This window comes from Polyodon spathula, chromosome 27 (genome assembly GCF_017654505.1).
Source record: "Polyodon spathula isolate WHYD16114869_AA chromosome 27, ASM1765450v1, whole genome shotgun sequence".
NCBI classification, from domain to species: domain Eukaryota; kingdom Metazoa; phylum Chordata; class Actinopteri; order Acipenseriformes; family Polyodontidae; genus Polyodon; species Polyodon spathula.
The window spans coordinates 8,480,813-8,488,886 of record NC_054560.1 but is presented as its reverse complement, the minus strand read 5'-3'; the positions used below and the strand labels follow the sequence as shown (position 1 = coordinate 8,488,886).

At 44.5% G+C, this 8,074-nt stretch overlaps 1 protein-coding gene across 2 annotated transcripts; it reads right to left on the bottom strand.

Annotated features, from left to right (window-relative positions):
* Positions 1-1,130: 1,130 nt before the first annotated feature.
* On the bottom strand, positions 1,131-7,583 carry LOC121301428 (alpha/beta hydrolase domain-containing protein 17A-like). Of its 2 annotated transcripts, none has more exons than XM_041230818.1 (5): positions 6,816-7,583; positions 5,220-5,553; positions 4,565-4,759; positions 2,568-2,747; positions 1,131-1,559 (listed from the first exon to the last, which is right to left on the bottom strand). In XM_041230818.1, the coding sequence occupies exons 2-5, from the start codon at positions 5,546-5,548 to the stop codon at positions 1,334-1,336; spliced, it is 930 nt and encodes a 309-aa protein (XP_041086752.1). In that variant the 5' UTR covers positions 5,549-5,553; positions 6,816-7,583; the 3' UTR covers positions 1,131-1,333. The 2 variants fall into 2 exon arrangements, with proteins under 2 accessions (XP_041086752.1, XP_041086753.1); XM_041230819.1 differs by lacking the exon at positions 6,816-7,583 and adding an exon at positions 6,273-6,733 and having other exon boundaries at positions 5,220-5,551.
* Between the last annotated feature and the right edge of the window lie 491 nt (positions 7,584-8,074).

Here is an 8,074-nt window from a genome sequence, read left to right as displayed (position 1 = left end):
AGTAAAATTTATTTAAATTAAGAAATGTACTCTCAAGAGCGTTTGATCGTTGTAAACAGGGTAGGACTTCTATACAGCACTGAGTCCCATCATGTTATTTAATCAAGATCTATAACTGCAGGACAACCGATTTGCTTAATGAGAGACAGACCAGTAAATTGGGATGCATTATCGACGGAAATGAGATCAGATTGGACCCGAACTGGAGTGCTGACACTAGCTGCATCATCACTGAGGGGCAGGGGCAGGGGGATTGGGGGCTGGTTCATCCAGGCCCTGTCTGCTTCAATACCAATACTAGACACCAAAACATTCTGGCATTCTACCCGGCCAGCACAGCACCTTGAAGGGCAACGGTCCGAGGACTACACAGGATGGGATCAGGTTCCAGGAAGTACAGCAGGTAGCAGCACTTTCAATTTGAAAAATCTGTAGTGTATTTTTGCTTCTAGTTAAAACGCAGGTTATAGAACCAAAATTGCGATATTGGGGGCAGCAATGATGCTGAATACTACAAGATGTCAGGTTTTTAGGATTCTAAACGCCCCTGGGAACTCTCCTTTTCCAGGTTGAGACTCATGAAAACAGCAGAATACCCAGGACTGCTTCTACACCATGTGTTGCAACTCATCCCCGGTATCAATCTCACCAGGGAAATGAAAGGAACAGCGAAGTGGGGGTTCAGAAGAGGAGGGAGGAGGGGTGGGGTCTGCCGGTTCTGAAAGGGAGAAAGGGCCCCCTGCCCATCTCCATCTCCAGGACTGCAGTACAGCGAGGGGTATAGAAACGATCTCCCTCCTTGAGAGCGCTGGAAGTTGAAGCTGTTTAAAACATCGCTCTGGGAGTTGAGTCAGGCGAAGGGATTCACCACTGCACCGAGGGTGTCCAGGGCCACGCTGGTCAGCTTTTACACCACGTCTACTATTAAAAATCTTGAAACTTGAAAAATCATGCTCGCTACTTCTTGTTAAGCCTACCCTCCAGCTTCTACTGAATCCTGACCCCCTCAATCTTTAGTTTTTTATAAAAATAGAGCAGTCTTCTAATTTTTGTGTTTTTATATATATATATATATATATATATATATATATATATATATATATATATATATATATATATATATATATATATATATACACACACACACACACACACACACACACACACACACACCCCTATATATAAAAGCAGGCTTGGTTTAAAACCCAGTTTCTTTCCCTGGGTGCCAGGATTGGAAAGAGATATACAGAGGGGTATAAAGAGATAGACGCAGGGAGAGACAGGGACCTCACAGGCAGGCAGGCAGGGAGGGAGGAGGGCAGGGAGGCATGGCTCAGGTCCGCTGGCTCGCCAGGTCTTGTGTGATGAACTTGCGCAGCCGGTCCAGGTACTGGCTGTACAGTTCGATGTCGTTGTGCCCAGCACCCTCCACCCACAGCGGCTCCACCGCCTTGGTGCAGCGCTCGAACAGGGCCATCCCGTGGGAGAAGTCGATGACCTCGTCCTCGGTGCCGTGGATGATGAGGACGGGGGAGGTGATCTTGGAAACCTTCTCGATGCTGCGGGACGAGAGAAGCAGCGTGCCGTTACCGACAGCCATTTGTTATTTATTTTTTTAACCCTTTCATGCATGCATTATTGAAAATAGCCACTGAAAAGGGTCGCCTTGGACACATAATAAATATATTTTTCATTAAAAAAATGTTATCATTGTTTTTACATTGCTTACATGGGGAAATAAACGGCATCATGCATTTGCATCTTCCACTGTCCCCATATAGAGTAGAAAAAACCCGCTCCCGTACGAGGTCACCATGCATGAAAGTAGGAAAAGGAAATCCCCCATGTATTGAGTGTGAAAATGCTTTTGTGGATGGGCTGGTTTCACAGAACCCTGATTAGCAGTGGTCTTGGAAAACCCAGCGTTACTCTCTGTGCTAAATCGACTGGCACACCAGTACATATTGCAGGGTGTCATCAATCAAAAAGCAACTCCAATCAAATTGTTTCACGCACTGTAGACTAAGCTTACAGAAATGTTCAGTACATGGATTACGGTATTAACTGTGTATTGTGATCGTGAGAAGACTCTCTTATACCGCAAGAGACAGTCCTTATAAAAGTTTAACAATATTTTTTACATGGTAATTGTTGCAGTTTTATCACGCTTCTCCCATAGCTAACCCTGGTTTGTTTATTAACCCCTTATTAACCCAAGGAATTGAGCCTGTTCTTAAACATTTGAATGACTCAAGCATCACGAGGAGGAAACTGGCCATTTGGATGACCAGATGCAACCTGTCAGTACATTTTAAACCTTGTTTTGACAATCTCACTGCAAAAATAAGAAAGCTAGCTTTGTTTTATTTGTTTGACACTTAAGTCCTTTGTACCTTAAAAGGGTTAATAAGCTTTACCATACCTTGCTATTCTTTACAATGCTTGCCTGTGCTCTAACAGGCTTTCACTGTTCTTTACTACACGTTGCTATGCTTTTACATTGGGAAACCTTTCGACTGTAGTGTGCTGTATGTGGAGAGAGCTGTACGCAGTGCAGGGGCACCTACTTGGGGAAGGCGTCGAAGCAGTAGGTCTTCTTGGTGTCTGGGAATGCCACTCTCATGCCAGAGGTGAGGGGGGAGTGCAGCACTACCGCGGCGCACTCGTAGCGCGATGCCAGGTCCACAGTGGGCACAGTGCCAATGCTCTGCCCGTACAGGATGATATTCTCTGGGCTGATCCCGAACCTACCAACGGTAGGGAGACAGAGGCAAAGAGTTTAGTAAGATACAGCTGAGTTTGTTAGTTACACACTGTAGCTAATCAAGCTCGTAGTAAAACCTAGAATGGGTGAAACTGGGCTGGGTCAGGGTGTGAGTTTCCTGGTCTCCAAGATCAGAAGTCTTGTTGCCATCCCTGGAGATGTGACAGCTCCTGAGGAGCAGAGGGGCAGCAGCAAACAGCCGACTGGACAAACAGCACAGCGATGGTCAACCTCAGACACTGGCAAGCCGACTAACCGCCCGTCACGTGATCGTGAAGTAACGGTGAAGCGTGGAGTTTCAGATGGCCCGAAAGCACAGATGCATTTGCAATCCTTTAACATAGAAATGACATTTTAGAACATTAAGTTTCAAGCAGTTTTAAAATGCAAAAGGAAGATGACGACGACGACTTCTTTACCTAGCTGATAACTCCAACTGATGTGCAGCTGTGCCTCTCATTGACACACAGTACGGACTTGCTCAATAACTCAATAGAAGCCTTTCTCAATGTCTTGTAAAGGCCTCTACACACTGGACTCAAAGGAACTGGATAAGCCTGGTATGTATGAATTATTGTTGAAATACAGTCAGAGAAGACACTCTGAATTTCCATATCATGTTAAGGAATATGTACCAGTCTTGATCATACTTTTGCCAATAGCAATTTTTAACATAAGTGTATAGATCTGGCACTTTTCAAACCTGTCGCATCGCCTCTGTGTCGCTTCTTGTGTGTATGGTCATGTCACTGCGAACGTATCTCGTGGCAGCCTTAATAATGCAGAGCCGTGGAGCTGGGAGGCTGTGGGATTTGTTCCCAGGGATGACGTGTTGTTGGATTAGTCTTTTCTAGCGCGCCTGACGGTTTTAGCACCTCCACACCAAGGTAAAGTCTGGGCCTGCCAGCGCTGGGTCTGTCTGAGGTGCTCAGGCAGATCCCAGGAATGTGAGAGGAATTTCTCAGAGAGAGGAAGAGGAGCGGCCCCTGATCTGGGAGAGCAGGAAACTCACGCCCTGACCAACCCTGGAGCTGCAGCGGGGGGGTGGATCTGGTTTCAATCAGACTGTCCCCTGCCTCCCTGAGGACTGATCTCGATCAGTTTAGAGAACATACAGGAAACAACAAGACTTCAACATGCCACACACAGTCCAACTCCACAGTTACGCAACATCTTAAATATAACCAGCAACCTAAAAGACTGTGGTCAGATATGTACAACTCCAACAGGGAACAGCAGTGACGGAAATAAGTCTATCACTGCATAGCAGTTTCACCAACTCCAGGTTTTAATACAAGCTTGATTAACCCCAGTGTATAGGTAACAAGCTCAGGAGGGTCTTAAACTCATAGTAAAACCAAGAATGGATCAAAAGTCTTATTTCCATCCCTGGAATAATAAATACTGTGCAAATCTTCACCTGTGTAATACCAAATGGAAATAATCAGAATCTCAACTCCACACTAAGACATTCCCATCCTGACACTGAACCCGATTTTTCACTGTGGGCAAACAGTCCCACTGTGGAAAATACAGACCAGTCTTCGTGACTGATTGAGGGATTCTCAAGATATAGCCAAGTGCGACGCTAGTATGCACGCCACGTCATATCCCAGCCCACACTAGCCCTGAACTCTGTCGGGGGTTATAGTTATTTAAAAGATCAGACTTTCTGATGTTAAATAAAGGGCTCCATCCTTACAGCTGCTGCAGGAACACCTCCCATTAGTAAACCTACAGACTCGAGTATGAGTCCCAGCGTTAGCAGAGCCCCCCCCTGCCCGGGCCGTGGGGACTCACCTGGTCCGCAGTGCCTGCCAGGCGGCGTCGATGTCTGCGTACAGGTTCTTCTCGGACGGCTTGCCCGTGCTCACCCCGTAGCCCGAGTAGTCGTAGGAGAAGATGTTGCAGTTGATGCGGGTGCCCAGGCCGATGTAGAAGCTGCTCATCTGCCCCAGGTCCACTGCGTTCCCGTGGGAGAAGAGGACTGTGAACCTGGAGGACCCCCACAGAGAGACAAAGAGAGAGACAGCGATCAGGATCGTAACCCCCTCTGTCCAGCACACACCAGGGCTCCGTATGTAGGCCACCCAGGCTTTGGTAAGAGTGTTCTTTTTTTGGCTGTTTACAAAATGAGAAATAAAACTACCTAAACGTACTCAAATCTGCTGCTGTTTGTTTCTAGCTTTTGCAATGTAACAGATATTTTTTGAAAAGTATATATATATATTTAATCTTTGGAGTAAAAATCAACCTCACAGTATTAGTTTGATCATCAAAGAAGTCTTGTGGCTTGAAAGCAGTCTGAAGGAGAAGATTTGTCCAATGTGAGATGTGTGTGTAATAACATGTAGGTTAGGTTGGCACAGCCCCTGTCCTCCCTTCCTCTCTCCTCTGTGGTTTTCCACCTCCCTCTCCCACACCCTAACCTCCTCCTTCCCTCCCCCTCTCCCACCTGGCGGAGGGCGCACAGCGGATGTACATGCAGCCAATGCGATTCCCACGGCTGGAGCGCGTCAGGAACACCTCGGTGCTGTCGAGCTCCCGCTGCGAGTACTGGAACTCGGCTCGCTCCGTCAGGTGCAGCTTCCAGCGGGAGGAGGTGTCGGGGGTGCGGCCGCGCAGCGACCCGCTTCCCCCCATGGGGGGGGGCCCGGACTCCAGCTCCGGCAGGAGGGCGTAGGTTGGCTCCGGAGGCAGGAAGGCCAGCTTGGCTGCGATCCGGCCGGGGCAGGGGGGGCAGCAGAAGAGGCAGCACAGCTCACTCACCGACAGACCGTTCATCGTCTACCCAGGAGGAAAAGCAAGACACAAGACCTGTTAGGAGATAGCACCACAGCCACAGATACCAACGCAGCCACTTAAAATCAACCTTTACAAAACTAGAGGCAGGTGAAGGCACTTAACACTGAACAAGAAGGATCTAGCACCGCCACACTTCATAAAGCCTGTGTGTTATTTTATTAACTGTACAGTACAGAGCTGAAAATAAGACTCCCACTGCATAGCAGTTTTACCCATTCCAGGTTTGAATATGTGTTTGATTAGCCTCAGTGTATGGGTAACAAGCTCATGGTAAAACCAGGAATGGATCCAACTGCTTTGGAACGGGGGTCTTACTTACATTCCATCCCTGTTGTAACCACTTTCACAGGGACACAGGGCATGCACTGTTTCCTGACATGTAGAATTCTCCAGGCTTTCTTTTTAACATTTTTGATTTTATATCCCGCTAGTTTTGTGGGTGGGCATCGCCTTTCTACCAAAGCAATGCTTCATATGTTGGGAAAATGCAAAATTAGTAACATGTTCACACACACTGAGATGAGTTTTGACAGCAGTTCTGACCAAACAGCTCATTACTGTACCACAATCTACTCAGTCACTGGGTGCATATTTGTACATTGTTTACGTTTCCCATTTGTGTATCTATTTTAAAAGGAACAGATTTTTTTTTTCTCGCACAAAGTTGTCAGGACACCACCTCAAAAAATTTAAAAATCGTTACCTAAGCGGATAACGTAATGACTGGCGTGTTGAGGCGTCACATCTCCCCTCTTATTTGCCTGACAGAAACTCAACCCGCTAGGTGTTGCTGATACAGCATATAAAATGTACATCATAAACACAGCGGATCGATCCGAGGTTTGTAACCAAAACCAAAAGATACAATTGCTGTAAGATCGTGTTACAACGTATCTAGGTAGTTTTGGTCTAAATAAATAGTTTTTTTATATATACAAATGACAGCTGATCACACGCTTTGCGTTATTTTGTACACATCGGCACTGCTGTGTATGCATTTTCTCAGACAAGGAACAGGTCGTAAACATATAATATAAGAACGAAAACAAACACTTAATTGAATACATTACTCATAAAACAATAAACGGTTTCGCATCTGAAAACGTGTTTGTGACTAGCTGCCACATTTTCGCTAAACTTCGACAAAAAATTGCAATATACAGGAAGTATATTTAAAAAAGTCATTCATTTAAACTGCACCAATGGGTGTTAGCAATACACAATAAACAATAAGAATAACATTACCTTTTTTTTTATTTTTTTTCACCTCAAGGATATTCGAGTTAAATTATTGAGTCGCTTGCGAAATCTCAATATATAAATAAATTGATTGAGCAACGTTAAATGTTGATTAAAAAAAAAAAAAAAAAAAACTCAAACTAACTGAAAAATAAAAATGAAATAAAGCTATTTTGAATAAAGCTGAAAATTGGAAAACATAGTCCGGAGGGTACCCATTTTCAGCACTGGCGATGCTATTATTTAAAAAAAAAAAAGTAATATATACTAAGAACTTAAATAAAAGCACATAATATATTATTCGGTGTATAACGAGATAGTTAATGGTTTATATATCCCGGACTAAAAATTATAAGAAGTAAAAACTGCCCGTCTGTAATAAATTTGAGTCCTTCTCCACAGACGGTCCGTGTCTGCCGATCCAAACACACCGAAAAAAAACACGAAAGAAATCGGTTCCGTTGCGGATTGAGTTTCTCTGCGGACAACTCGATATCGTAAGATTCCTACTGACACGGTCTCGGCAGCACCAGAAACAAGAATAAAATATTCCTATTTTTATTTTATTTTATTATTATAATTTGTGTTTTCCTCTCCAGTCTGTGCCGCTGCCGGATGTGACGAAGCCAGGACGTGACCAAGGCTTCAATTAAAAATAATAAGTAGAAAGACACAAAGAAGATTCGGTAAATTAAAAAAAAAATTGAATAATTAAACACGAAGCAGTTTGTGAGAGAATTGTGAGCCTAATAAGTCCTATCAAAATAAAATCACAGACTAGAGGGTTCGAATGAAATACAAATAAAAATATAATACTGCAAAGGGAGGGGGCGAGTGAGTGAGAATTAACCACTTCGTTGCCGCTTTATTGTAAATCCCATTTGTTTTATTGTGAAATATTTGTTGTCACCACAAAAGCCTACTGCTACTGCCACGAATAAACTTCACTGCCTGCGTCACCCACCTAAAACCAGCTTCACAAGTTCCCAAAACAGAAGTCAAACTCAACATTTGTTGTCAGCTTTACTAAAAATTTTTTTTTTTTTTTTTTCCCACAAAGGTTGCAATTTGCGCTCTGTTACTCCCAGGTGCTGGGTGGGTCCCCTTTCGGGGTGGGGGGCGAGAGAAACTGGATTTCCTATAAATGCAAATCACAGATTAACTGTGGATGAGAAGCAAATTTGCCCTGCTTTGCTACAGTGCTACTTTAATAGGGGGCGCATAAACACACACACACCACCATGTTACCTCTCAACTCCACCTGCT

Coding starts and splice junctions, on each gene's coding strand:
- LOC121301428 (XM_041230818.1), bottom strand. CDS start 5,548: ATGAACGGTCTGTCGGTGAGTGAGCTGTGCTGCCTCTTCTGCTGCCCC. Junction 4,760..5,219: donor CGCTGTGCGCCCTCCGCCAG/GTGGGAGAGGGG, acceptor GGGGTCCTCCAG/GTTCACAGTCCTCTTCTCCC. Junction 2,748..4,564: donor TGGCAGGCACTGCGGACCAG/GTGAGTCCCCAC, acceptor TACCGTTGGTAG/GTTCGGGATCAGCCCAGAGA.